Here is a 24,002-nt window from a genome sequence, read left to right on the forward strand (position 1 = left end):
AAATCAGAAATCGATTATCTGTTTAGATTTCTTGATGTTCTTTCCTAAAAGAAAAAAGATAAAAAACCCCTCAATAAAAAAAAATGGTAATGTTTTGGACTTTGCCTTCAACTCTGCGGATTTTTATTTATTTTGTGGATAATCATTTGTATTTGTGTATCTTTTTATTTTAGAAATGACTACTAATGATGTTCCAAACGAATACATGCATTACTTTAATATGAATAATGATATACTTAAGTACAAACCTATGAATATTGGGGTATCATGAATTCATCCAAAAAAAAAAGAGAGAACTGTTGGCTGACTTAAGGCAACACAATGAGCCAATGAACTTAATACATGTTAGCGCTAAAACCGAAAATAGCAAAGTTAAGCCCAAAAAGAAAACCCAGACAAAAGTTAGAGGTCCATAATACAAATCGTACAGCCCTGAGCTTTTGGACCTAGTAGTTGAGCTTTGGCAAGCAAAAGATGCATTACCTGATATGTTTTCTCTAATTGGATTGACTAAATTACCAAGTCTTCACAAGCGCCTTGTTCTTCATACCTTGTTAATTTTGAACAAATTTGAGCCTATAATAGCAGCAAGAACAGCACAAAGCACTTGAGAAGAGAAAGAGTGTTGGAATGGTAGAATAATAGCAACATAGATTGGAGTCGACATGCACATTCACAGGAATTACAAAATTTAGACTTCATTTCAACAAGTATATAATGCAGTGTTAGCTAAAATGAACACATATTTCTATTTACCCTTTGTTCTGGAATGACGAAATATACATCATATGTTTATGTACTACGTTAGATAATGTACCTTAAATTGCCCACGTTTTTCTACAGTATTTCTGGTTCCGTCCACTCCAGCTTCAAAAAGAAGCATAAACGTATAGGTTTTGAGTGTATAGCTGCTATTAGTTTTAAAGTATCCCTATTCTTTTCATTTTATTTTGTTATATTTATACAGGTAAATCACTTATCTTTAGATCTACTTGATAAATTACTGGTTTCTTTGTGTGATAAACAAACCTTCTTATTGTTATAAAATGGCCAGTTGAGACTTTTTTTTTTACTTTTCTTATTCATAAAACGTTCTCGATCTTTTCTTCTTCTTTAAAAGATTGTATGCTCATACAAAAGTGGTTGCTTTTTGGAGTGGATGGAGTGTCTTCCAGTCATTCACTCTGTCCGGCACTTTGTGGATTTTCGTTTGAACATGGACCTATATTCACGCAATGCTTCAAAAGTTCAAAGAGACAGAAAACATACGAATGAAACTTTTGTAGCTAATATGTAACTGCTTGACATATGAATCTTCTGTTGATTGTGTATTTGTTTCATATTCCTGTAATGTAAGTGATCCATTACATTTGAGAGACAAGAGACAAGAAAAAGTGTTCGAAAATGGTAATACCCAATGCAAAAACAACTAGTTCAAGAAAATATTCAGAATCATAACTATTTATTAGACATGCTTCATTCCATCAAAACAAAATAAAGGTATGTCTGGTGGCTCTGGATTACGCAGGTCTTCACACAATCGTAAAGACCTGGATAAAATAAAGCAATAAAGCATAAGCAGCATTCTAATGTTTAGTATCAGTGACAATGAAAGCTTGTTGGAATAATTGTTGACACTTTGCCCTTCAACAACAAAGTGGCAATCTGTAAACACCAAAAACTACTTGATAAGCAACAAGCAGAAACAGACCTCTGCAACGTTTGAATTAATCCAATATATATCTAATTCCTAAAAGAACTTCTGCATGTTTTTGTTGGTACATGTCTATTTTTAAGTCCGATATCCGGGCCGGATTTGTTGTAAGCTGTAGAGGCTTAATGCAGCCTCAATGTATGTGAGTGATGTGGTGAATGTGCGCAATGCGTATGAGATAGGCTGGTGAGGCCCATTGATTGATCCTCCTCTTTTCATAATCATGGCTGCCCAAATTTCCAAGAAGAGAAAGGTATGATCATGGATGGATGTTGCGAAAAGAGGGAGAATAAGGATGGATGATGAGAGAGAGGATATACATGCATCGATTGATATAGAGTGGACATATTTCTTACTAACTTTTCTTCCTCTTTTTAATATACATTATGGATTATAGTTCGTAAGTGATTCATCAATGACAACAAAAAGAAACAGAAACTAACATTTTGTTAGGTCGCTGACGGTGTCTTCTACGCTGAACTCAACGAATTCTTCACTCGCGAACTTGCTGAAGATGGTTATGCTGGTGTTGAGGTCCGTGTCACTCCTGCCCGTACCGAGTAAGTTGTCAAGCGAAAGAAAAGATATATAGACTGATGCCTTTAATATAGAATCATCATTCGTGCCACTCAAACTCAAAAAGTTCTTGGTGAAAAGGGCCGTCGTATTCGTGAGTTGACAACTCTTGTTCAAAAGCGTTTCAAGTTCCCCGAAAACGCTGTCGAACTTTACGCCGAACGTGTCCAAAACCGTGGTCTCTGTGCCATTGCTCAATGTGAGTCTGTCAAGTTCAAGCTTCTCAACGGTTTGGCTGTCCGTCGGTAAGTAGTTAAGAGAGAGAGAGTAAATATGGTGTCATAACACTCCATTAGTGCCTGTTACGGTGTTGTCCGTTTCGTGATGGAATCCGGTGCTAAGGGTTGTGAAGTTGTTGTCTCTGGTAAGGTCCGTGCTGCCCGTGCCAAGGCCATGAAGTTCGCTGATGGTTTCATGATCCACTCTGGTAACCCTGCTCGTGAATTCATTACCACTGCTGTCCGTCACGTTGACTTGCGTCAAGGTGTCTTGGGTATCAAGGTCAAGATCATGTTGGACAGCGACCCCACTGGTCGTAACGGTCCCAAACAAACTCTTCCTGATATTGTTACCATTCTTGAACCCAAGGATGAAACTCCTATCCTCGAACCCTCTGCTCAAGACTTCAGACCTGCTGCTGCTGCTGCTGAACCTACTGAAGCTTAAATTTCTAAATAAAAGAAAAAATAATCGAGCCAATTGTTTTGTTGTTTTGAAGCGAAAAAGAGTGTGTCAAGTTCAGCTGATTTATGGGGGGTAGAGAGAGTGCGCCACTATTTATTTCATTTTTTCTATCTTAGTCTTTCTTTTTTCTTTTTTTCTTTTATACAACATGTACGATAAAGATTCTTTAGCTATTGTTTCTTCAGTCTTGTTTCCTCAAACACCTATTGAAGGATCTTCGATGAAAAGAAGAAAATTGCCTGGTGCTTGGATAGACGAAGACGAAGAGGAAGAGCCTTTTGAAAGGACAGTATCTCCTACAGCACCCAAACTAACAACACAAATCTTATCGAATGAAGAGGACATTCACCTACTGAAACAGACGATTGCTAGTTTAAAAAAGGAAAAAGAAAAATTAGAAGAAACAAACGATATTGTCAAAAAGAGTATTCAAATTGTGGCAAGGAAAAGATTAAAAGCACACAATAATAAGAAAATCAAACATACGACGGCTGATAATGACCAAGAAGAAGAAGAAGAAGAAGAATATATCGTAGTACCAAATGACTTGATGCCAACACAAGACGAACTAAAGGCAGCCGGTATTGATGGTTGGGAGTGGATCACTGCATATTAGTCCTCCCTATATCATAGGATTGAAAACGGACCTTGGAAGGGCGTTTTGTGTAACAAGTTGCATGATGAAAACAAACGCATAAAATAAACCATTTTTTTTAAAAAAAGAGGGGAAAAGCAAGAAACTCTCTAGTCTGTTCGCTTACTTCCCTTTTTTATATATATAGACAGAATGGGTCTTGATAATAGAGTGTTGATATTTATGGTTAAACCAATACTGTCAATTGTTGACATGGGTCTGCAGGAATCTCCTTGTCTATTTGAACAATGATGAATTCAAATATGATGTGTCATGATCAATTACAATCAAAACTAAGTAATTTATTTAAAGGATCATGAAGGGCCTACAGGAAATTGTTGTGTTACTTTTTTTTTTCTTTATGTTTTTAGTGCAAACGCTCAAGTGGGTCACAATAGCCCTGGTGAGCTCCTATGTGATAATAAGCGGAAAGAGACAAACTACCTTAGGCTCACTGTCTAAGAACTATTCTGATATTTATGCACCTGACTTTTATCCTAACGGTACTGATCTAGAGTTACCTTTGGGCACAATGAGGTATTGGTTGTTTGGTGACCAGAAGGGCAAGCCTGTTGTTCTTGTTCATGGCATTTCTACAGGCTCAGCTATATATGACAAGTTAGCAAGAGAATTGGTATGTATGTAGATGCATACGCGTTATAAATACTTAATTACCAGGCAAACAATGGTCACCATGTCTTGGTGTATGATTTATGGGGTCGAGGTTTTTCAGAAGCACCACCCGTCAGATACGATGAAGCACTTTATACTTCGCAACTGGCCATGCTCTTACAAAAAGTTGGATGGACCCATACTGACCTTGTAGGCGTTAGTTTAGGAGGTGGTATTGTTACTTCTTTTGCTGCTTTTTATCCTGAGATGGTGAACAAATTAGTCTTGGTGGCTCCTACAGGTCTGATGCATGTACAAGATATGCCATGGATCTCCAAAGTGGTTCAGATTCCTCATGTCTATCCCTTTATCATGAACCAGCCTTATATTCGGCCCTTGATTGTATCGCTTGTCAAAAGGTTTGCCAAATCAACACGCTTGGTTCAGTCTAATTTGGATCAAGAAACAAGCGAAACGTTGAATAGAATTGCGGACATTGCCACGTATCAATTTGTTCACCATCCTGGGTTTCTGAGAGCTTTTCTTGGTACTGTGGTCGATTTCTCTTTCACTGGATTGATAGAGAGATACAGAAAAGTAGGACAACAACAACAACAACAACAACAACAACAACAACAACAACAACAACAAAAGCGCATTTTAATGATTTGGGGTGACAAAGACTCGGTAAGAAATCAAATTTAAAAGGCATGTTATTGATGTATCTCCTGTAGACAGTACCCTATTACCATGCTGAGGAAGCCAAAGAGCTTCTTCCCAATGCCGAGTTGATTACATATAAAGGACAAGGTCATGATGTTATTCTTAGCCGCTGGCGATCTGTGAATAAGGATATTGAGCAATTTCTTGTAGAATAAAAATATTAAATTGCCTAAAAAACGGATTTCTTTGTCTTTCTAGACATTATTCCTTCATAAATCCTTGACCTAAGTACTATTTTTATTCGTGATTGTAATCAATTCTAACTTGTCTAGGCTTATAAAAGATATACTAAATCATTGCCTTCAACTTGCCTTTCATTGACATCAAACCTTTCTAGAGCCCATAGTTAAACATGCAACATTTGTTTTCATGAAATAGATTACTAAAGAGCAATATGGTGTAACACACCTGTACGGTCTGTTAAATCATCATCACCTTTTTTTTTTTTTTTTTTTTTTTGCACACGTATGTATTTTCAAGTCATTATCAATTCTTTTTCAGGGTTTGGACCTTTTTGCCTTTGTTTTAGAGACAATGAACCTTGCACTGTATATGACTTGAAAAAGCGACTAGCCACCACCACTGCTTTTAGTGTAGAAGAACAACGTATACGATCCTTGGGAGGAAAGATTTTGACAGATTCCGATGACTTGTTGAAAGATTATGCCCTACAAGAAGGTCCTATTGTACTTAACTTGACTGTCAGGCTAATAGGGGGACGTACACGCCATAAGCGTATAGACAATACCACAACGCAGAGGTAAGTTTATTTATGCAATCTACATATACACTCACTCAGTAGACACTATCATCAACCTCTGAGTAAAAAACTTCGGTTACATACAGCAGATATTCTTATCCATCGCGACTCAACTTACGATATGTCTGAACAACCCACTAAGGGTAAAGAAAAAGAGACCCGCAAGCGTAAACATTAGACATGATTTATGGTTAGCAATTGCAAACTCGAATTTTTATCGCATTCATTCTACTCTCTCTCTCTCTCTCTTCTTTTCTTCTTGTTCTGATAGATTTTGATCATGGCTTAAAGTGCTTGGACTATAATTTCTTCAAGTGAATCATTAAGCTTGATTTGTTAGTTCACTATAATGATAACTAAATGTACATATGAATAAAATGTTTTGTCTATACCTTACATCCCTTCAAATCAGATTTTGTTTTTTGTATAGACTGTAAAAGCAATAAAAACCGAGTGCAATCAATCATTGTATGGCGATTATTTTGTTCAAAATGCATACATTCAGAGTCGCGCCTGGAATTAGTGATATAGTCTGTCAAGCCCAATACTTATTATCAAATTTAGTATGGGACTGCATCAAAATAAATAAGATAAGAAAGAGCATTGTAGAATGAATTAAAAAAAGTCGAAATGCTTGAAGCTTGCTGTAAGTGGAATGTTCCTTAGGGAAATTCTGAGTTTAAATTAGCATTTCATGCCAGAATCCGGAAATTATGGATGTTTTGACCAAGCTCTGTAGACCAAAAGACGAAGCTCAAATATCATTGTCAGCAATTGATTGTATGACTCTACCGCTTTCAACTGTTTGCAAAGACTGGGAAGACAACGCTGAGCTGAAATTCCTCGGCAGTCCAACCGCAAAGAAAAGCCTAGTTCAACACTTTTTTAATCTTGACTTAGCAACCAACCGGATTACCTTCAAAAGCAAACTCCAATGCAATAGACCAGTAATACTAGCAAAATCAAAGAGACACACTTCCAGCAATACATTACAGTTCAGGAAGTTCTTTCTACGCCATATCGAGCAAAATATCGAAGAAGAGACTCAACACTGCTTAGGCTTTAAGAAGTATCTGAAGGAGTTAAAATACGAAAGCATTGAAATTCTGTCCCTAAACAACCAAGGCTTCAGAAGAATAGTGCTAGAAAACATTCCATTACCAATGCCAAGCGACTTCAATGCTAATATCAAGTCCCGTCAATGAAAACAATTCTATAAGGCACCAATGCACCGATCCGCAAGGAACATCTAGTTCAAAATGATACACAGCAGAATCCCTAGCAGGCAATCCCTATTCCAAAGAAGAATAAAAGACATCGAAAATGATCAATGCGTCAGTTGTAATGAAATAGAAGATGCCAAACACCTACTGATCTCTTACGGTAATAAGGCAATGATTTGGCAAGATATATTCAATAAGTTCCTTGAAATTGATACAGATAAAATATTCCAAGTTTTTAAAAGAATGCAAGCCAAAGTTACCTGTCCAGCTAGATATTGATGATCCCAACAATCATTGTCGTTTATGCAACAAGTATAATTGTGATAGGTGCTCTTATTTAGCTCATTTACGGTACAGACATCGGATTCACATTGGATGTTCAAGGCGGAAAAGAAACCTACTTGTCAAGCCTGATCTTAATAATCCCAATCATTTCTGTCAACCTTGTGATCATACATATAGTTTGAGAAATGCATATCGTAGCCATCTTCGAAAGATACATAATATGACCATCAAAAGAAAAAGACCAGTCCCAGACTTCAGTATAAAGCCTGATCCAAACGATTCAAGAAATCATTGTCGCTCCTGTAATTACACTTTTGCTAGTAAAAGAGGCTATCAGGTGTATAACATTAGTGTACATAAGCATGATTCTATAAGACCTAAGCCTATAAAAACTAATGATAGACCGCCTGATGTATATGATCCAGACAACTATTGCTGTTCTTGCGATAGAACGTATTCGTGTCGAGATAGCTATCGAAGTCATCTTCGGTTTATGCACGATATTATAATACAAAAGAAACCAGTCATTGGCAAGGAAAATGAACCGAATGCGTATGGTCCTGATAACCATTGCCGAGCTTGTTATCAAACTTACAGAACCAGAAAGTGCTATCTTGATCATCTTCGAAAAGCACACCAGATGTTTATCAAAAGAAAGTGTAATCAAGACATTAAACTAAATCCTCATGACGAGAGCAATTACTGTCGTTCTTGTCATTTTAACTATAGTAACAAGTACGTTCTTGAGACGCATCTTAGACATATACATCAAGTAACAATAAAAAGATGAACTCTGTATGTAAATGATTGGCGGATATAAAAAGCCATTTATGCAACTCACACCATGTCATTATTTTTTCTTTCTTTCTTTCTTTCATAAAAATGAGTCTTTTTTTTATCTCCATGTTGTTGTTATCTTATGTCTATTATATTAGTTCAGACTTTAAAAAGAATATAAATAAAGCAGGCCTTGGTGTAAGTAGGCAAAAAAAAAAAAAAAAAAAAAAAAAACATACAAAGATTGTACAAAGAGCAAGTGGCAATAAAAAGACAATTGATCAAGATTTTGAAGAACTTGAACGATTCAAAAAGTAATCAAGCATGAATGTATGATGATACTGTTTTTCAAGCTTAGAAAAACAGTCTGAAAAAGTTGCTGAAGAAGCCAAATGTTATCTTGATTCAATCAGAGGTGAATACGCACACTAAACCTTACGAAACTAAAAGAGCTGAAGTAGCTGTTACAAATACTCAATTAAGAATTGCTCAAACCATGATAATAAATCTTCCATGCGGCCAGCTGAAACTAAGTATAAACGATTGATTGAAAGACTCGACCAAGACACAAGAACTGATTTGGTGAGTTATATAGATAAATAAATAAAATAAAAAAACTGCTGACTATATAGGACAGGATGAGGCTTATCGTACGATAGTTGTTGAGCCTTTAGTCCGATTTTGCTCGTATTTTACTGAAGTCAACGAAGCCATTAAGCATCGTCAGAAAATAGTAGCAAGTTATGATACATCAAGAGCCAAAGTTAAGAAATTGATGAACAGACCAAACAGGGATCCTCAAATACAAAGTTGTGTAAGCATCACTCTATCTTATCCTGTCTTATTCACACTCATGTATAGGCTGAACAAGAGGCTAATATAACAAGAGAAGCCTACCAGAACTTGAATACAATGCTCTTGAATGATTTGTCTCAATTGATTGACTTGAGAATAGCCTATTTAGATCCTTCGTTTGAAGCATGCATCAAATCACAGCTCAAACTCAGTCAGGATAGTTATGGTGGGTTTGAAAAACTGAAAGAGTATTTTCCCTCACATCAAGAAGTGGTTGATCACCGAGTTGATCAAGTTATACAGCAAATGCGCGAATTGACCATCTGTGGCAACTTGTAAGGCGTGAGATGCTCATGTGACTATTTTGTATATATATATGCATGCATCAGCTATTTTCTCTCTCTCTCTCTCTCTTTACTTTCAGAATGTGTATTTTGTTTTGGACTGTAGACAACCACCCGAAATATCGCTTGTAAGAACTAGCTTCTTTTCAGAATGAAGGACATTTGTTAATAAAAAAAGACTAGTATTTTTGCAGGCAACCGAGATGAGTTTCTGGAAAGACCCACAGCAAGAGCTCACTTTTGGGACGAACCTCACCAAGACGTGTTGGCCGGTACTGATCTCGAAGTCAACCTAGCAGACCGTCATCTTAAGAATGGTACTTGGTTGGGTATTACTCGCCAAGGAAGATTTTCTGCTCTTACAAATTATCGAGAAACAAACTATACAGGCACTCTTTCTCGAGGATTCTTGGTGCGTGACTTTTTGTGGGGCAAAGCATCAGTTCAAGAATCCATGGAGACAGTCGAGAAACAAATGCAAGATTATGGTGGCTTTAGTCTTTTGTATTTTGATTTCAGTAAAGAACCAACAGAAATGGCTTATTTGTCCAACAGAAAGAATCAGCCGATTATCAATTTGAATACAAAAGAGGTTTATGGTAAACAGCTTGACTTACGAGACTACAGACATAACACAACAGATAGGTGTTTCCAATTCGATTTTATCAGAACCATGGCCAAAAGTGCAGATGGGTAAAGAGCTGTTTGAAAAGATCATTCAAGAATACGATGGCCATAATGAAACAGATCTTATGAATGCCTTATTTGAACTATTAAGGTAAATGGAGCCATGTAGGCTATATAACTCATGAGTCTTTAGTACAACAAAGCCTATGAGTAATGTGCAGGATGTTGATCAGATATTTGCTGATCTGAAAGAGCGTATATGCATTCCTAAATTCGATTGGCCAAAGTCTCTTAATCTGAAAGACTATACATATGGTACAAGAACAAGTACCATTGTGTTAATTGACCATCAAGGCCATGTTACTTTTGTCGAAAGACTATGGCATGATAAAGAAACATTTTCTCCTGCCAATCCTAATCATTTTAATGATATTATTTTTCATTTCGACTTGGTGTAATAAACAAACCCTATGACGCGACCCTACTTGTTTTTACATAATCTTATGCTGCGTTTCTTTTTCTCTTTTTTCTTTTTTGTCTGATAAACTATGCAAGAATTAAAGAACCAAGAAGACAGAGAAAAGTTTATGTAATTTCTCTTTTTGAGAATCAAGAGACAGTAGCTTATTAGTTTTTTTTTCTTTAGCGAGGACTTTCTTAACAGACAACGCGAAGCAGAAGAGAATGACGAAGATTTACACCAGCCTGAAGATGAAGAGCATTTAGAACAAGAGATTCCTGAAATGCCCAAGGAACTCGCTACTCCTATCAGCCTTGCTAAGCAGACAAAAGCAGAGTTAGCTGGTGAAAAGAAGAAGAAAAAGAAGAAGAAGAAGAAGGGAAAGACAGCTGATTTGCCCGAAGCAGGTACTGATCTTGCTGATGACTATATCGAAAAGCATTCCGAGGATTTGATTGAAGATCCTTTTGATCCGTACAGTATTTGTGTATTTCAAAATCAGGATGTTCATTGCTTTATAGTTCTCATTCTCTTGCTCAAAGAGTTGAATATGCCATCTGGAAATACCGTAAAAACCACAAGTTTTCTGATGAAAAGCGTGCCATTTTTGATAACTATCTCAAGTTTGGTTGTATCAAGACAGGTCCCAACATGTTTTTGGGTCGTGCTACAAGTGCTGATACCCCTAATGATCCTGAGGCTGCTATTGATTTTGAAGCAGCCAAGACAGCGATTGATTCTGTGCCTGATGATTCAGAAGAAGGCTTAGAAGTCAATTTTACTGAAGTGGCCCAAGTCTATTTTGGCAACGCATTTATTCGTCAAAGTAGATTCACAACCCTAAGGGATTTTATTGATGCTCCTGCCTTGATTGATGCGTTCTTAAGATACCTTCAGATCCGTCATGTTGCACCTGAATATGCGGATGATATTGCGGGTGCCCGCGCTATCTGTGCTCAAGCCAAAATTCAACTTCCCAAATGCAAGCATATTATCATGGAAATGCCAGGCACATTTAACAAGGCTTGTGCTGATCTGTTTGGTAATGCCATTACAGAAATGGATACCTCTTGGATGACTGAGACTACCTTGACGATTCAAAAGCAGTACATGTCTTTTCTTGTTGACACTGTGGGCACAACTTCTGAAGACACTAAGAAGATTGTTCAAAAGAAAATCAAGAATCCTGATAGTGTAAGCTTAGTCGAGAAGCGTGAATGGGTGTTTGTCAAAGTAGCAGAAATTGCACCTTACAAAGAAGAGACAGCAGCATCTGAGGATTTGATTCAAGTCAAATTTGAAAACTATGAAGATACCCATGAAACATACAGAATTTATCTCGAAAAGAAAATTGTTCAACATATGATGGTAGGCATGGTAACAGCGCTCACTCTTTGTAGACTAAGCAACGGTGAGTGGTATTTGGAACAAGCACGTCGCTTTATGCCTACTTTTTATATGGAAGATGATTGCATGACAGAAGAAGACTTTGACTATTAATGCTGCTTTTTAAAAATAAAAAAAATAAAAAAATAAAATAATTCTTTCTTTTTCTTTATTGAACATGGCTAGCCCTTATTCTTATGTCAGTTATATCAAATTACCTCAGACAACTAAATTACCAGTCTTGTTGCTTATGCCAATGTATCTCTCAACACTAATGTTAGACTATGTGCTTATTAAAAATGAAAAAAGGCTTTCGATTACACCTCTTCAATTACGCAGTTTTATTGGTCTCTATCATTTCATGTTGCCACTCTTTTTTGATTCCAGATACGACTTTGCCAACATCTCATTCATGTTACAGCCATGGATCCTTGCAATTCAAATCTTTTTTATGACAGAATCCCATCTCACCTTAACAGAATGGTTGTTGATGATGATCAAAGTAGCCACATTCCAAGATGAAACCCCGAACACAGAATCAGATCAATCGATTCGGTTACAAGGCATAAAAAAACTAGTGCGAGGCATAGCTAAGCTTGGGTTTAACAGGATAGCGCTGCAGGGTCTCTTGCCTGCTGATTTGTCTATCCTGTTGTCTATGCGATTCTATAGTCCTAAAGCCATGTTTTATACATATGTATTAGCGATGCGTATCTATTGTATGATGAGTATGGTTGATGTATGGATGGGTATACTACAGATTGTATTCCTAGTACGCTTTCAAGATCTTTTTCATAATCCATTTATATCAATTAGGTAAATAATGGGATGAAGTGTTGTCTAAAATCTAATGTTTGTCACACATAGTCCTAAGGATTTCTGGAAGTAAAGTATAGCCTATGTGAGAATGATGGACTTACTCTTTCTTGATAGTCGAAGATGGAATAGGGCTGTTAGTCGTATGTTTCATCGGTTTATGTTCTCGAAAGTATCTGCTAAAAAAGGCAAACAAGCAAAGCATCAATCATTCTTGATGTCTTCACCTACTGTGTGCGGTCTAGGAGTATTCTTTGTGAGTGGCTTGTTCCATGACTTTATGATTGCAGCAGCCACACGTATCCTGACATTTGAAATGACCTTGTTCTTTATGATTCATGGTATAGCCGTGGCTCTTGAGGTCAATTTGTTCAGAAAAAGGATTCCTCCATACAGCATGACTTCTCGGATCTTATGCCATGTATTGACAACCTTGTTTTTTGTGACAACAGGTCGATTATTTTTAAGTCCAATCTTACGAAATCAAGTGTTTTTGAGGATAGCAAATTGGTTTTAACGAATTCTTTAATAAATCATAACCTTGTTGATTCTGGACCAATATCAATTCAAACAAGAGGGGAATGTCTGCAAAGCTCAGTCTATTTAAAAGAACTGGTCTCAGTGGCTTTCTTTTTTTTTTTCGTCTTTATACACTATGCATTTTGTTCAATTGGTTGGTATCCTTTCTGTTGTTGTTGCCTTGGTTCATGCTGCTCCTGCAGTTGATAAACGTAAGCATATATATGCATGCAATGATATATTCATAATTGAGAATAAAAAGGTGATATTGATTTAGGTGTGGGTGCTGATATTGATTTGGACATTGGTGCTAATATTAACATTGGTCTTGGTGATAAGGATCATGATGAACATCGCTACAAACGTAAGGAATACTGGTATGCTAATAACTAACCAAAAAAAAAAAAAAGGTGATCTCAATTTAGGTGTTGGTGCTGATATCAATTTGGGTGTTGGTGCTAATATTAATGTGGATCATGATGAACACCGTCACCATGCTTCTACAAATAACCGTGTTAACAGTGAAAAAGATTCTTCTGTTGTTGTCTTGGTCAACTCTAATAACCAATCTTAATAACGCAGTAAGGAATGAAAAAAAAAAGGGGGGGGGATACATTTGTTTTCTTTTTTATCTAAGTATTAATGCCATTGATTTTTTTATAGGTTTTACAAAAAAAAAAGATACACTTTTTTCTCTTTCTTTCTTTTAAAAGCTTGTCTTTTTGTGTTAATAAATATTTCAGATTTAATTTAAAATTACAAAGAGACAGAGTCAGCATAAGGCAAACGGTTAAGTTCACCAAGGGCAACAGTAGTGGGCTTGCTCTTGAATAACTTTTCAGCGGCCTATTGTTGATCATAAAATAAATAAAAAAAGCACATTTCACATCTATACTACTTACTTGAGCAACATCAGAAGCAGAAACCTTTTCAATAGCAGCAACAGCTTCAGAAGTAGAAGCATATTTACCGTTTTGAAGAGCCTAATCAAATCAGCATTCATACAATTGACATCAATAAGAACTTACATGAACACCAAGAGCTTCAGCACGGTCAAGACGAGTTTGGATGTTAGCAGTAGCAGCAAACTTGGCTTGAGCAACAGCTCTGTTGAAATCTTCAGAAGAAAGGTTCTTGGCAGCCTTCAATTGTTCAGCAGCAGCAGCAACAGCAGAGGCAGTTTCAGAGGTAGAAGCAGAGACTTGAACACCAAAAAGACCGGCATCAGAGTAACCCAAGTTGAAAGCCTTAATGTTAGTACCTTCAGAGAACTTGGCAGAAGCTTGACCAAGAATACCAGAGACACCAGCGTTCTTGATGATGGCTTCACCACCAAGAGCTTGACGAAGGACTTGGAGAGCAGCAAATTCAGCAGAATTAGCAGCAGCACCTTCAAAGGCCAAGATGTATTCACCAGTAGAAGAGACGGATTCAATACGAGATTCACCACCATAGTATTTGGTGCTAGCCAAGCTGAGATTACCGGCAGGAAGGTTCAAGTAGGTTTCAGCCAAACGTTGGAGGGTTTCGTGTTCAATACCAGTACCAACAAGGGCAACGTTGCCTTGAGTGAAAAGTTCTTGAGCAAAAGCCTTGACAGTGGCGTTCTTGACATGAGCATTTTGCTTGGCAAAGATAGAGTTACCGAGACCAGTACGGAAAGCAGTTTGGTGAGCAGCTTCAATGGCACTGATTTCAGCGTTGGCGAAAGCATTGGCAGATTCAGCAGCAGTTTGACGAGCAACATCGACGAATTCGTGTTCTTGGAACTTTTGCTTGGTGACAACATCAGCCAAAATTTCAGCAAACAATTCACTATCAATGTGTCAATTAGACTTTTCTTCCACCCCTGATAAAAAATCCACACACTTACACATCGTCCTTTAAAAGTTCGGCAGAGTAAACAAGAGCTTCGTGAGAAAGGTTGGAAGACAAAACACCACCAGCAAGTTCAGCTTCACGAGCAATACGGAAAGCAGTACGGTTGACATTGTTCTATAGAAAATGTTAGTGTCTAATCATGTCCAATGATGCAACGAATCTATAGGTTGATTGTCGATGCATTACCTTGAAACCAAAGTTCTTCAAAAAGTGAGCAACACCAGCATTGTCGCTGGATTCAGCTCTGGCACCACCGTTAACAACAACAGCTAATGAGGCAGTTTGACCAGGCTCTTGGCTGGAAACAACCTTGACGCCGTTGGAGGCAGTGCTGATTTGACTGGCAGTGGCTGCGGTAGCGTAGGTAGCCTTGGAGGCAGTGCTGATAATGGCTTTACGAGAGGCGGCCAACATGTTATTGATTAAAGGAAGAAGAGTGGGGTGTAATAGGTGTGTAGTTGCGGGGAAGAAAAAAAATATAAAAAAAAAGACTAGGGCTTGTTTGTTAGGGCACACCACCCGATTTTTTTTTTTGGTCTTGCATTCGTTCCTTCATTTTTTTTCAGTTGACCAGGCTGGAATAGAAACTTGCCAGTGAGGCTGACTTTTTAATGTGACGCAATCAATTTGAGCCAATCATCGTAATTCCGTGTTCAGGGCAATTCATAGCGATATGTTGGATCTTGTTTCGCTTAAATAGCAATGATGTCCATGATCCTATTTGTTTTCTCTATCGAATCAATATACCATTCAAGAGTAGCAATCATTTAAAATATCTTTTGTATTTGGTGTAGGACAAGCATTTCTGTATGTGTGCAACATGTCATTCTTGAGTTTGTTCCCCTAAATGGAGGAGATATACATTCATCAACCAAAAAGAATGTAACTAAAAAAAAAAAAAAAAAAAAAAAAAAAAAACTCAGGTTTATACAAAGGAATTAGTCTATATTGCTTTTTATTGTGTTTGTATCATTCTAAAGCAATATAGCTATAACACTTGAGATGAGCTATCACCTTCAAACACTTTAAATTGAATAAAGTATGATTTTCCCGAGCATTTGACTCATATGAGAGCCTAGAGTTCACTAGAAGTGTCATCCGACTGAAGCACCTATTGCCAAGTTATCCCAAGAACTTTGTCTTTCACGTGCTGGTGTTACCATTTCTACGCACATTTGACTTCTTCCCCAACCATTTTTATTGCAGAAAAAAAAAGACGCGGATACTTATTTCCTTTTTTCTTCTTTATTACTTTCAAGAAAAAAAATGGCTGGTAACAAGAAAAGATCACCAAAGCCTGTTGTAAATACACCAAAGGAAGAACAAGAAGAAAAAGTGACCTTGCTGGCTGCAGAATCAAGTCAGAAAAAATGGAAGAATTGGTGGGTTAGAACCATCACTACATTTATGATGATTGGCACTTTCTTTCTCATTCTTGCTTCGGGTCATATCTGGGTTATTCTTATGGTGATTGCTATTTCAACAGTTGTGTACAACGAGGTACTTCAAATAGCTCAGGGCCCTGCTAAAGATAGTAATTTCAAGTGGTTCAAGACAATGAGTTGGTAAGCGAAAAAAAAAAAAGGTACAGGATAGTAGCATGGAGAATTAAGACCATGTTTAGGTATTTTTTGGTCACAACAACTTATTTCTTGTATGGCGAGTCAATTATTTATTATTTCCAACATGTTGTGTTAGTAGACAGAGTGCTTTTACCTTTCGCAACACATCACCGATTTATTAGCTTTGTTCTTTATGTCATTGGTAAGTATAAGCGAGGGTGGAAAAGAGTTGAAAACTGAGTTGTATGATGATATAGGCTTTGTGTTTTTCGTCACCAATTTGAAAAAGGGACAATACAAACGTCAATTCCGTCAATTTGGTTGGATGCATATGGCTCTTTTACTCGTCGTGTTTCAAAGTCATTTCATTGTCAACAATATCCTTGAAGGTTTGATTTGGTTCTTTATTCCTACTTCTCTTGTCATCTGTAACGATATTTTCGCTTATATTTGTGGTTTCTTTTGGGGTCGTCATCAATTGATTCAATTAAGTCCTAAAAAAACAATTGAAGGCTTTGTCGGTGCTTGGATTTGTACACTTGTGTTTGGCTTTTTGGTAAAATTCTACCTTTTAGATTCATGTGTAGCTTATCTCTCCTTTTGTGTAGTGGTCTACATTGTTGATGCGATTTGATTATATGATTTGTCCTGTCAAGGTAAATTTTATTGTTTTCCTTTACTGTTATACTCATATGGATTAGGATTTGTCTATGTCTGCATGGTCTCAAATAGGCTGTGATCCCGTAAACCCTGTCTTTACTGCTGTCCCCTGGAAATTACCAGATTTATGGATTACAATCATTAAAACTTTGGTAAATAAGTTAAAACTCCTTTCCCCCCAAAAAAAAACTAAACAGAAATTTATAGTTCCATAAAGAAGTAAACAAGGTCTGGATTGCTCCTGTTCAACTCCATACTCTTGTTTGGGCTTGTTTTGCTTCTCTTATTGCTCCATTTGGTGGTTTCTTTGCTAGTGGTGTCAAACGTGCTTTCAATGTCAAAGATTTTGGTCAAAGTATTCCTGGTCATGGCGGAATGACAGATCGTATGGACTGTCAATTCTTGATGGGCTTTTTTGCCTATATCTACTACCAAAGTTTTATCAAGGTAAGCAAATGACAGTTATGCAACAACATCACTCACATATCTGTTATTAGACATACAATTTAAATGTAGGCTCTATTTTAGCTTCTGTCATTAACAACTTATCGCTCAATGATCAATTGGAGCTTTTGGAACGTATATTGACTTACTTTGTGAACCAAGGTATTCTTGACCCTACTGTGTTACAAAAGTGTGGTTCAAGTGCCTTGACAGACAATGCTCGTCAAATCTTGAAGAGTGGAATTTCTTCTTTGTAATTTAGTATTTATTTCATATTATTACTCTAATGCTTTTATACATAAATAATGTCTTTATTTCTTTTTACATATTAGCGTTTTTTTTTTATTGTTGTTGTTATTACAACAGAGGATGTACAGAAAAAGGCAATTATTATCTAACAATATCAAGGTGATGGTTTATAATATACAGTAATCTCTCCGTCTCCTAAAGTAGAGTTGGACTGAATAGATAGTTGACTTTGATTTGAATGCATGGATTCTTCAGTGGGAGGACAGAAGTAAACATCAATACGACCGCTGCCATTGGAGGAGGATGTCGTGTTGTTGGGTGAAGGTGGGTCTTGTGAAAGACTGATTCTTCGTATAGATCGTTTTCGAGTGACTCCACCTTCTTCATTGCGAGTCGTGATCGTATTGATGCGGGCTATTGTTGGTTTTGCCATTTTGATATCTTCCGCAACACTCCCCACACGAGTAGTCGTGCTTGATCGAGAACCCATTGAGTTATTCTTTCTGACAGAAACAGCGCGTTTGACAGTAGCTACCTCTTCCAGTTCTTCATCGTCCTCTTCATTTGTGGGTATATTGGTGCGATGATGATCGTATTTCGTGATTCGGACAGAAGAAGCTCGACTCAAATAATGCATAGGCTGTAGTGGTTGGATATTAAGTGATCGACGAATTGTCTGGCCTGTCGTTGTGTCATCCAAGTGCGGAATTTGAAGCGAATGAGCACCAAAGATAAATGGCGATTGAGGATGATCAAAGTCCATAGCCTAAAAAGTGAGAGATAGTTAATACCTCCCCTTTTTTTTTCTCTCTAAACAATGGTACTCTAGAAAGGAGATATATAATACTCCTTAAATTAGCTTACTTGAGTATAAAACCAATAACTTGGTATTGTACTGCTTCTTGAAGTCTCAGAAAGAGAGGGTAAAAATGAAGTGGGAGAAGAAGGTATCACAGGAGGTGGAAATGATGGCGGTATAAAGTCTTTGTTGACTTGCTTCTCGATTTCTTGTTGTTGTTTTCGAATTTTACGCCTTTTATGGAACACAAAACCGACTATCGTTGCGGCAATCATGGCTAACACCACGAGACTGGTAGTTAGACCAGCGATTAATGCAGTCTTGTCGTAACTTTCGTCATGGATTGTACTAGTGATTTTCAATTCAAGTTGTTCCGTATTGGCGCAGTGAACAGTTGGACAAGCACTGCATTCGATTTCAGCGCAAACTTGATCTGAGTTACAGCACGGGTTCAAACATGGTGTGGTGCAGGTTTCTCTTGGCTCAAGTCGTATATGCCGTGTTGTATCTAAAGACACATGGCTTAATACGTAAAATAAAGTAATAAAAACATACTATGATCAACTAGCATTTAAGACTATTTCCATAAGAAATGTTACTTGGAGAAAAAGTTAAAAAAAGAAAAAAAGACTAAGAAAATCTAAGAAAGAGGGGGTTGAAAAAGGCTTAGGTTGTGTATGTGTAAGCATTTGAGCTACTGTGGTTCAAGGTCACGGCTCTAAAAGATGGGCCCTATTGTTTTGGTTACACATACACACAAATACCTTATCTTCTCATTCAAGTCATGCTTAAATCACCCTTGAAATAATAGCAAACAAACCGATTAAATAGTACTTTAAATCATTCCCCCTTTTTTTATGCAACAGTAATTAATCTTCCCCCCTTCCTTTCATAATGACGACTCTAAAACATTTTTTCTTCTATGCCAAGAATTAGTTAAGCTTGAAATTCAATCTATTTAAAGAAGCTTTCTTCTTCTTGTGATATTAATATATACCTTATTGTCTTGTACTGGTATTCGACCAAAACACTTGACGTTTTTAGACAAGTGTAGTTTATATGTATATATATACTAGCATTTGTATAAGAAAGGTTCAGGTCAACTCTACTTTTATACAACAAATTTGTACATGCTTTCAACTTGAACCACAAGCATGAACTTACTGTGTTGATTTTTACTAAAAACTACAAAAGTAAATTTTGCCCTAGAAAAGACATTATGCAAAAAAAAAAAAAAAAAAAAAACTGAATGAACCCTGTTACCATTTGCTAAAATTACAGACTGACTTTCTAGATTGAGACTCCTCACGAGGGTAAGCAATTTTCCTTTTGATTGGATATCTGAGTTGTTCTCTTCTCAATGATAGGTCATTTATTAAAAGATTTTTCTCTGTCTTTCATCTTTTACTGTGCCTTCTTTCTTTTCAAATGTATTGTTTATAAAAAAAAATGAAGTTTGGAAAGCAGATGGAGTCAGCGGCTTTTAATTTGCCAGAGGATTGGAGACCGCATCTTATTCACTACAAAACACTTAAGAAATCAATCCGATTGGTTGTAGATGAACTTGAGTCTCGAGGATTGTCTAGTGCATGGATAAATACGTTGGATACAGAAGAAGCCATGCGCTTAGATTATATTTTTGATGGTAAATCATTTGTATTTCTGTCTGTTTAGCTCATATCCATGATTAGGTGATGATCAAGATCCTCACCCTTGTATTAAAATCACGATTGATGATCCTACAAGCCTATCTGACGAACCTGCTTTATTTAAGCTGATACCCACCACGCAACAATCCAATACCGAACCTTTGTCTATCAAGATTGAACTCGTACGAGACTCTGAGTTTTTTCACTTGCTTCTACATGAATTATCGCATGCTGCAGTACTTCACGATAAAGAAAAGGATCGATTTATGACAGACATACGTTCACTTGAGGAACAATTGACGACTGCTGTAGGTCTTTACTTTTATGGATATGTGTGTATTGACATTGTATAGGCGTCTCCGCAAAAGAAAGATTTATATGCTTGGCGAGAAATCTTTCATGTTTACATGGAAGCTGCTATCTTTAAGCCGGGAAATGAAAATCAGGACACAGCAGCATCCTATCAACACAGTCAACAACAATTAGAATGGTTTACACAAGAATTAAAGAAAACAAACTTGGTAATCATGAATACAAAAGAATGCGTCACTAACACCTCATAGACAAACAACTTGTCATCAAAGAACTCTAGACAAGCTTTAGCTCAATTCTTGACCATCAATGCGCAACTAATTCATTTTAAGCATTTTCAAGTATTGAATCAAACTGCCATGATAAAAATATTAAAAAAGCATGATAAGCAAAGTGGATTAAGGTAATTGTTCTCTTCATTTAGCCTTTGATTCACACTCGTCTAGTGCTACTTCTGAATTCCCAACATTTGCAAAAAACAATGCTATTTTTGTGGGTGGCATTCTTTTGTCTTTATTTAATATGATTCAAACAAAACTTATCGCCATTGTACCTCAGCCTGATGATTATGATTGTCCTGTCTGTTTCTGTAAGTGATTTTTTTTATAGGAAATTTGTTATTCATACAATGGAATAGCCATTGCTTGGAGACCTATTCGATTAGAATGTGGGCATGTTTTTTGCGTGCGCTGCTTAATCAAGGCACATCGAAAACGCCTTTATAATTGCCCGGTATGTAGACAAGAAGATGCCGTGGGGAATGCAGATGCAAATAACCTTGATCAATCACTGCAAAACTTTATGTTGATGTATTTCCCTAAAGAAATCAAAGAAAAGCGTAAAGAAAATGAAAAAGAACAAGCCAGTATGGACAAAGAAAAGATTCAATATGCAAGACAGGCTATACCTTCTCAGAGAATGATCCATTATCAACATGCCATGAACAGAAATACCTTATCCCATCGTGAATCGAATTGTAATATTATGTAATAAACCATGATTTGAAACGCATTCATCTACAGCTTCGGACTTTATCCGGCTGAGATTCATAAGCCACTTGATGGCTGGTCCGGAAAGCTTGTCTCCTCGGAGTATAGAGAATCAAGCACAAAAATGAAAGCAGAAGACAGAAGCATTCAAGTTCTTTCTCTAAATACACCATGGGTAAAGCATCCTACAGCGTACATCCATCCATAGACACAAAGCTAATCCATCATCCATGATAACTAGGTATCAGTCGTGATTCTCGCCACAAGCGTAGCGCTACCGGTGCTAGACGTGATCAATACAGAAAGAAGAGAAAGTAAGCAACTTTACAAAAGTCTTCTCTGTTGATACTAACTATCTTTTGTTAAGGTTCGAGTTGGGTCGCCAATCTGCCAACACCAAGTTGGGAGCTAAGCGTATTCACCTTGTTCGTGTCCGTGGTGGTAACTTCAAGCGTCGTGCCCTTCGTCTTGAATCTGGTAACTTCTCTTGGGGTTCTGAAGGTATCTCCCGCAAGACTCGTGTCTTGACTGTTGTCTACAACGCCTCTAACAACGAGTTGGTCCGTACCAACACTCTCGTCAAGGGTGCTGTTATCCAAATTGATGCCACTCCTTTCCGTCAATGGTACGAATCTCACTACGCTCTTCCTCTCGGTAAGAAGAAGGCTGATGAAGCCGTAAGTATTTGATCGAAATGAGATAGAAAAAGGGGTATAGATGTGTTAATATGTGCTTATGATAGGAATCTGCTGAAAAGAAGTCCAAGGCCGTTGAAAAGAAGATTGCTGCTCGTGCTGCCACTGCTGCTATCGATCCTCTCTTGAACGACCAATTCAATGCCGGTCGTCTCTACGCCGTCATCTCTTCTCGTCCTGGTCAATCTGGTCGTTGTGATGGTTACATTCTCGAAGGTAGAGAACTCGAATTCTACCTCCGTAAGATCAAGGTAAGAATTAAAAAAAGGGAGAGTCATAAATCAGTATATTAACATTGATATGGTAGAGCAAGAAGCACTAAGCTGTTGGTTTTTTAATTTGAATAAAATAAAATGCTTTTTAATCTTGTCAAAAAAAAATATTATATTTTTAAGGCTTTTTTTTTATGAGTGTGTGTCTGCATAGTATGATAGACCATAGAAAGTTTTTGACAGGAAAAGAACATCGCTAAATGCATCAAAATTAGAGATTGGATGAGTTTCTAATTTAAAAGAACTTTACCTAATTATTCGCAATTGGCTACTCTCCTCTTCTTGCAAAAGGACAGATGCTTAAATCTTGAATTCTTTAGTTTCGTATTGACTGATTTTAGATTGAGAGAGGTGGGGATAGATACTCTGAGAAGACACAAGGCTGAGCCAGATAGATTTATTGCAAGAGATGAAAGGGCTTTACAGAGACATATTCAGGATTGACACACATCAAGATAACATTCATTGATCTTTTGATTGTCTTTCCATTCCTTTCCTTTACAAAACAAGGGTGTTCTAGGTGTTTAAAACAATAGATGCATGTCTATGAAATCTTGTATTCGTTAGCGATACAAACATTGCCTCTTTTTCCACGCATTTCTTCGAGACATTTCCCCCATATCCATGGTGGCCTTTAATTCTGATCAAGCAGATGAGGAAGAAGGATGGGAGGGGGCTTTTGCAAAGGAAGGGTTTCTTTTTCTAAGGTTTTTGGCAATGGAGTCAAAATGATTGTCAACATAATCCTTCCATAATTCAATTATTAATTTGCTGCTATTGTTTTCCATCACGCTAGGCTCTAGACTAGCAAAAAATACAGCATTTTTTATGATTTCATAAGGAAGTCTCGTCTTACTTGTGAAGTCGTTTTCGAATCTCAGGAGGTCAGCATCAAGTTTTTGGCTGCTTTTCATCTTGTCCAAGATCGCAGTAGAGATATAATGATTCATTGATTTGTCAAAGAATGTAAGATAGGCAGGATCACTGTTATATTGTCGCTTGATTCTCTTTGCAGAGTCTGAATTTGATGTTTCTTCATTGGACTTTCGCTTATTCAAACTTATAGGTATTGGTGTTTGTTTATCTTTCGTAAAGAAGCTTTTTTTTCTTTTTCTTCTTTGAGCTACGCATCCTATACTTACAGTGTAGATGTGTCTCTTTACAATATTCCCTCTTGTTATAGATAATCAAGTGGTTTAGTAAAAGAAAACGCTAAAAAAAAGCGACAATACTGATGAAAAAAAAAAGGAAAACATCCAGCTATCAAATGTCATTACGGTTTGACTCCGTACTGTAAGATCAGGCAATGAAAAATGACACATTAAAGACTGTCATAATCACGGGCCATTACTTCTGTATATCATCTTTACATATACACTCTTTACTAAATTGATTTAGATTATTACCATATTTAATCTATTGTTTAATCAAAAATTACATCTACATCTAATTTGTCACTTCCTAAATATTATGGTAGTCAAGCGCAAAAGACTTGCAAGTAAACAACAATAGATATCACTGAAAAAACATCCTAAATATCAATTGAGTCAGCAAA

General features: G+C 36.9%; 14 protein-coding genes across 14 annotated transcripts; 12 read left to right on the forward strand and 2 right to left on the reverse strand.

Annotated features, from left to right (window-relative positions):
• Positions 1-1,883: 1,883 nt before the first annotated feature.
• On the forward strand, positions 1,884-2,956 carry B0P05DRAFT_633527 (40S ribosomal protein S3; the record flags this gene model as incomplete). The annotated part of the gene is made up of 4 exons (XM_051583522.1): positions 1,884-1,967; positions 2,168-2,274; positions 2,326-2,535; positions 2,587-2,956. The coding sequence occupies exons 1-4, from the start codon at positions 1,938-1,940 to the stop codon at positions 2,954-2,956; spliced, it is 717 nt and encodes a 238-aa protein (XP_051439267.1). The 5' UTR covers positions 1,884-1,937.
• A 108-nt stretch (positions 2,957-3,064) lies between these two features.
• On the forward strand, positions 3,065-3,739 carry B0P05DRAFT_522247 (uncharacterized protein). Its single transcript, XM_051575945.1, has one exon. It carries the CDS (start codon positions 3,123-3,125, stop codon positions 3,588-3,590), a length of 468 nt encoding a protein of 155 aa, XP_051439268.1. The 5' UTR covers positions 3,065-3,122; the 3' UTR covers positions 3,591-3,739.
• B0P05DRAFT_522248 (Alpha/Beta hydrolase protein) lies at positions 3,740-5,399 on the forward strand. Its single transcript, XM_051575946.1, has 3 exons — positions 3,740-4,242; positions 4,287-4,907; positions 4,955-5,399. Exons 1-3 carry the CDS (start codon positions 3,925-3,927, stop codon positions 5,096-5,098), a joined length of 1,083 nt encoding a protein of 360 aa, XP_051439269.1. The 5' UTR covers positions 3,740-3,924; the 3' UTR covers positions 5,099-5,399.
• Positions 5,400-5,410: 11 nt separating this feature from the next.
• B0P05DRAFT_567824 (uncharacterized protein) lies at positions 5,411-5,881 on the forward strand (the record flags this gene model as incomplete). The annotated part of the gene is made up of 2 exons (XM_051581159.1): positions 5,411-5,703; positions 5,746-5,881. 2 exons carry the CDS (start codon positions 5,411-5,413, stop codon positions 5,879-5,881), a joined length of 429 nt encoding a protein of 142 aa, XP_051439270.1.
• A 2,300-nt stretch (positions 5,882-8,181) lies between these two features.
• Positions 8,182-9,423, forward strand: B0P05DRAFT_93188 (uncharacterized protein). Its single transcript, XM_051583903.1, has 5 exons — positions 8,182-8,186; positions 8,284-8,403; positions 8,447-8,570; positions 8,626-8,802; positions 8,850-9,423. The coding sequence occupies exons 3-5, from the start codon at positions 8,502-8,504 to the stop codon at positions 9,120-9,122; spliced, it is 519 nt and encodes a 172-aa protein (XP_051439271.1). The 5' UTR covers positions 8,182-8,186; positions 8,284-8,403; positions 8,447-8,501; the 3' UTR covers positions 9,123-9,423.
• B0P05DRAFT_522269 (NRDE protein-domain-containing protein) lies at positions 8,850-10,261 on the forward strand. The gene is made up of 4 exons (XM_051575947.1): positions 8,850-9,255; positions 9,306-9,726; positions 9,773-9,905; positions 9,948-10,261. Exons 1-4 carry the CDS (start codon positions 9,160-9,162, stop codon positions 10,210-10,212), a joined length of 915 nt encoding a protein of 304 aa, XP_051439272.1. The 5' UTR covers positions 8,850-9,159; the 3' UTR covers positions 10,213-10,261.
• On the forward strand, positions 10,262-11,773 carry B0P05DRAFT_483042 (Argonaute siRNA chaperone complex subunit Arb1-domain-containing protein). Its single transcript, XM_051575227.1, has 3 exons — positions 10,262-10,343; positions 10,401-10,688; positions 10,736-11,773. Exons 1-3 carry the CDS (start codon positions 10,303-10,305, stop codon positions 11,712-11,714), a joined length of 1,308 nt encoding a protein of 435 aa, XP_051439273.1. The 5' UTR covers positions 10,262-10,302; the 3' UTR covers positions 11,715-11,773.
• B0P05DRAFT_522274 (uncharacterized protein) lies at positions 11,763-13,067 on the forward strand. Its single transcript, XM_051575948.1, has 3 exons — positions 11,763-12,416; positions 12,468-12,485; positions 12,534-13,067. Exons 1-3 carry the CDS (start codon positions 11,779-11,781, stop codon positions 12,931-12,933), a joined length of 1,056 nt encoding a protein of 351 aa, XP_051439274.1. The 5' UTR covers positions 11,763-11,778; the 3' UTR covers positions 12,934-13,067.
• On the forward strand, positions 13,068-13,678 carry B0P05DRAFT_522275 (uncharacterized protein). The gene is made up of 4 exons (XM_051575949.1): positions 13,068-13,147; positions 13,198-13,299; positions 13,346-13,516; positions 13,599-13,678. The coding sequence occupies exons 1-3, from the start codon at positions 13,072-13,074 to the stop codon at positions 13,507-13,509; spliced, it is 342 nt and encodes a 113-aa protein (XP_051439275.1). The 5' UTR covers positions 13,068-13,071; the 3' UTR covers positions 13,510-13,516; positions 13,599-13,678.
• Positions 13,578-15,307, reverse strand: B0P05DRAFT_522277 (Metalloenzyme, LuxS/M16 peptidase-like protein). Its single transcript, XM_051575950.1, has 5 exons — positions 15,003-15,307; positions 14,809-14,930; positions 13,964-14,750; positions 13,838-13,918; positions 13,578-13,781 (listed from the first exon to the last, which is right to left on the reverse strand). The coding sequence occupies exons 1-5, from the start codon at positions 15,228-15,230 to the stop codon at positions 13,692-13,694; spliced, it is 1,308 nt and encodes a 435-aa protein (XP_051439276.1). The 5' UTR covers positions 15,231-15,307; the 3' UTR covers positions 13,578-13,691.
• A 755-nt stretch (positions 15,308-16,062) lies between these two features.
• B0P05DRAFT_522279 (cytidylyltransferase family-domain-containing protein) lies at positions 16,063-17,790 on the forward strand. The gene is made up of 7 exons (XM_051575951.1): positions 16,063-16,381; positions 16,441-16,580; positions 16,636-16,934; positions 16,987-17,034; positions 17,080-17,190; positions 17,246-17,485; positions 17,536-17,790. The coding sequence occupies exons 1-7, from the start codon at positions 16,083-16,085 to the stop codon at positions 17,737-17,739; spliced, it is 1,341 nt and encodes a 446-aa protein (XP_051439277.1). The 5' UTR covers positions 16,063-16,082; the 3' UTR covers positions 17,740-17,790.
• Positions 17,791-19,178, reverse strand: B0P05DRAFT_522281 (uncharacterized protein). The gene is made up of 3 exons (XM_051575952.1): positions 19,086-19,178; positions 18,596-19,038; positions 17,791-18,497 (listed from the first exon to the last, which is right to left on the reverse strand). Exons 1-3 carry the CDS (start codon positions 19,099-19,101, stop codon positions 17,886-17,888), a joined length of 1,071 nt encoding a protein of 356 aa, XP_051439278.1. The 5' UTR covers positions 19,102-19,178; the 3' UTR covers positions 17,791-17,885.
• A 695-nt stretch (positions 19,179-19,873) lies between these two features.
• B0P05DRAFT_93915 (SPX domain-containing protein) lies at positions 19,874-21,951 on the forward strand. The gene is made up of 6 exons (XM_051583904.1): positions 19,874-20,175; positions 20,222-20,487; positions 20,533-20,700; positions 20,743-20,894; positions 20,938-21,080; positions 21,129-21,951. The coding sequence occupies exons 1-6, from the start codon at positions 19,980-19,982 to the stop codon at positions 21,479-21,481; spliced, it is 1,278 nt and encodes a 425-aa protein (XP_051439279.1). The 5' UTR covers positions 19,874-19,979; the 3' UTR covers positions 21,482-21,951.
• Positions 21,652-22,468, forward strand: B0P05DRAFT_576766 (40S ribosomal protein S8; the record flags this gene model as incomplete). Its single annotated transcript, XM_051581728.1, has 4 exons — positions 21,652-21,655; positions 21,722-21,794; positions 21,848-22,157; positions 22,223-22,468. 4 exons carry the CDS (start codon positions 21,652-21,654, stop codon positions 22,466-22,468), a joined length of 633 nt encoding a protein of 210 aa, XP_051439280.1.
• Between the last annotated feature and the right edge of the window lie 1,534 nt (positions 22,469-24,002).

The sequence above is a fragment of the Gilbertella persicaria genome, assembly GCF_025201335.1.
Source record: "Gilbertella persicaria strain CBS 190.32 chromosome Unknown B0P05scaffold_2, whole genome shotgun sequence".
Classification (NCBI taxonomy): domain Eukaryota; kingdom Fungi; phylum Mucoromycota; class Mucoromycetes; order Mucorales; family Choanephoraceae; genus Gilbertella; species Gilbertella persicaria.

What these genes read in the sequence shown, in the direction of transcription:
- B0P05DRAFT_522279 (XM_051575951.1), top strand. Translation starts at nt 16,083, where the DNA reads ATGGCTGGTAACAAGAAAAGATCACCAAAGCCTGTTGTAAATACACCA. An exon ending in TGGTTCAAGACAATGAGTTG is followed by an intron (nt 16,382 to 16,440) that starts GTAAGCGAAAAA and finishes GACCATGTTTAG; the next exon opens with GTATTTTTTGGTCACAACAA. An exon ending in CTTTGTTCTTTATGTCATTG is followed by an intron (nt 16,581 to 16,635) that starts GTAAGTATAAGC and finishes ATGATGATATAG; the next exon opens with GCTTTGTGTTTTTCGTCACC.
- B0P05DRAFT_522274 (XM_051575948.1), top strand. Translation starts at nt 11,779, where the DNA reads ATGGCTAGCCCTTATTCTTATGTCAGTTATATCAAATTACCTCAGACA.
- B0P05DRAFT_522248 (XM_051575946.1), top strand. Translation starts at nt 3,925, where the DNA reads ATGAAGGGCCTACAGGAAATTGTTGTGTTACTTTTTTTTTTCTTTATG. An exon ending in ACAAGTTAGCAAGAGAATTG is followed by an intron (nt 4,243 to 4,286) that starts GTATGTATGTAG and finishes CTTAATTACCAG; the next exon opens with GCAAACAATGGTCACCATGT. An exon ending in TTTGGGGTGACAAAGACTCG is followed by an intron (nt 4,908 to 4,954) that starts GTAAGAAATCAA and finishes TATCTCCTGTAG; the next exon opens with ACAGTACCCTATTACCATGC.
- B0P05DRAFT_522275 (XM_051575949.1), top strand. Translation starts at nt 13,072, where the DNA reads ATGCATTTTGTTCAATTGGTTGGTATCCTTTCTGTTGTTGTTGCCTTG. An exon ending in TGCTCCTGCAGTTGATAAAC is followed by an intron (nt 13,148 to 13,197) that starts GTAAGCATATAT and finishes GAGAATAAAAAG; the next exon opens with GTGATATTGATTTAGGTGTG. An exon ending in TGATGAACATCGCTACAAAC is followed by an intron (nt 13,300 to 13,345) that starts GTAAGGAATACT and finishes AAAAAAAAAAAG; the next exon opens with GTGATCTCAATTTAGGTGTT.
- B0P05DRAFT_522269 (XM_051575947.1), top strand. Translation starts at nt 9,160, where the DNA reads ATGCATGCATCAGCTATTTTCTCTCTCTCTCTCTCTCTTTACTTTCAG. An exon ending in AACCACCCGAAATATCGCTT is followed by an intron (nt 9,256 to 9,305) that starts GTAAGAACTAGC and finishes TAATAAAAAAAG; the next exon opens with ACTAGTATTTTTGCAGGCAA. An exon ending in GCCTTATTTGAACTATTAAG is followed by an intron (nt 9,906 to 9,947) that starts GTAAATGGAGCC and finishes ATGAGTCTTTAG; the next exon opens with TACAACAAAGCCTATGAGTA.
- B0P05DRAFT_522277 (XM_051575950.1), bottom strand. Translation starts at nt 15,230, where the DNA reads ATGTTGGCCGCCTCTCGTAAAGCCATTATCAGCACTGCCTCCAAGGCT. An exon ending in TGAAGAACTTTGGTTTCAAG is followed by an intron (nt 14,931 to 15,002) that starts GTAATGCATCGA and finishes CATTTTCTATAG; the next exon opens with AACAATGTCAACCGTACTGC. An exon ending in CTGCTTCTGATGTTGCTCAA is followed by an intron (nt 13,782 to 13,837) that starts GTAAGTAGTATA and finishes GATCAACAATAG; the next exon opens with GCCGCTGAAAAGTTATTCAA.
- B0P05DRAFT_522247 (XM_051575945.1), top strand. Translation starts at nt 3,123, where the DNA reads ATGTACGATAAAGATTCTTTAGCTATTGTTTCTTCAGTCTTGTTTCCT.
- B0P05DRAFT_93188 (XM_051583903.1), top strand. Translation starts at nt 8,502, where the DNA reads ATGCGGCCAGCTGAAACTAAGTATAAACGATTGATTGAAAGACTCGAC. An exon ending in AAGACACAAGAACTGATTTG is followed by an intron (nt 8,571 to 8,625) that starts GTGAGTTATATA and finishes TATATAGGACAG; the next exon opens with GATGAGGCTTATCGTACGAT. An exon ending in ATCCTCAAATACAAAGTTGT is followed by an intron (nt 8,803 to 8,849) that starts GTAAGCATCACT and finishes ACTCATGTATAG; the next exon opens with GCTGAACAAGAGGCTAATAT.
- B0P05DRAFT_93915 (XM_051583904.1), top strand. Translation starts at nt 19,980, where the DNA reads ATGAAGTTTGGAAAGCAGATGGAGTCAGCGGCTTTTAATTTGCCAGAG. An exon ending in AGGAACAATTGACGACTGCT is followed by an intron (nt 20,488 to 20,532) that starts GTAGGTCTTTAC and finishes GACATTGTATAG; the next exon opens with GCGTCTCCGCAAAAGAAAGA. An exon ending in GATAAGCAAAGTGGATTAAG is followed by an intron (nt 20,895 to 20,937) that starts GTAATTGTTCTC and finishes ACACTCGTCTAG; the next exon opens with TGCTACTTCTGAATTCCCAA.
- B0P05DRAFT_483042 (XM_051575227.1), top strand. Translation starts at nt 10,303, where the DNA reads ATGCAAGAATTAAAGAACCAAGAAGACAGAGAAAAGTTTAT. An exon ending in GAAGACAGAGAAAAGTTTAT is followed by an intron (nt 10,344 to 10,400) that starts GTAATTTCTCTT and finishes TTTTTTCTTTAG; the next exon opens with CGAGGACTTTCTTAACAGAC. An exon ending in ATTGAAGATCCTTTTGATCC is followed by an intron (nt 10,689 to 10,735) that starts GTACAGTATTTG and finishes ATTGCTTTATAG; the next exon opens with TTCTCATTCTCTTGCTCAAA.
- B0P05DRAFT_522281 (XM_051575952.1), bottom strand. An exon ending in GTTATTGGTTTTATACTCAA is followed by an intron (nt 18,498 to 18,595) that starts GTAAGCTAATTT and finishes CTCACTTTTTAG; the next exon opens with GCTATGGACTTTGATCATCC.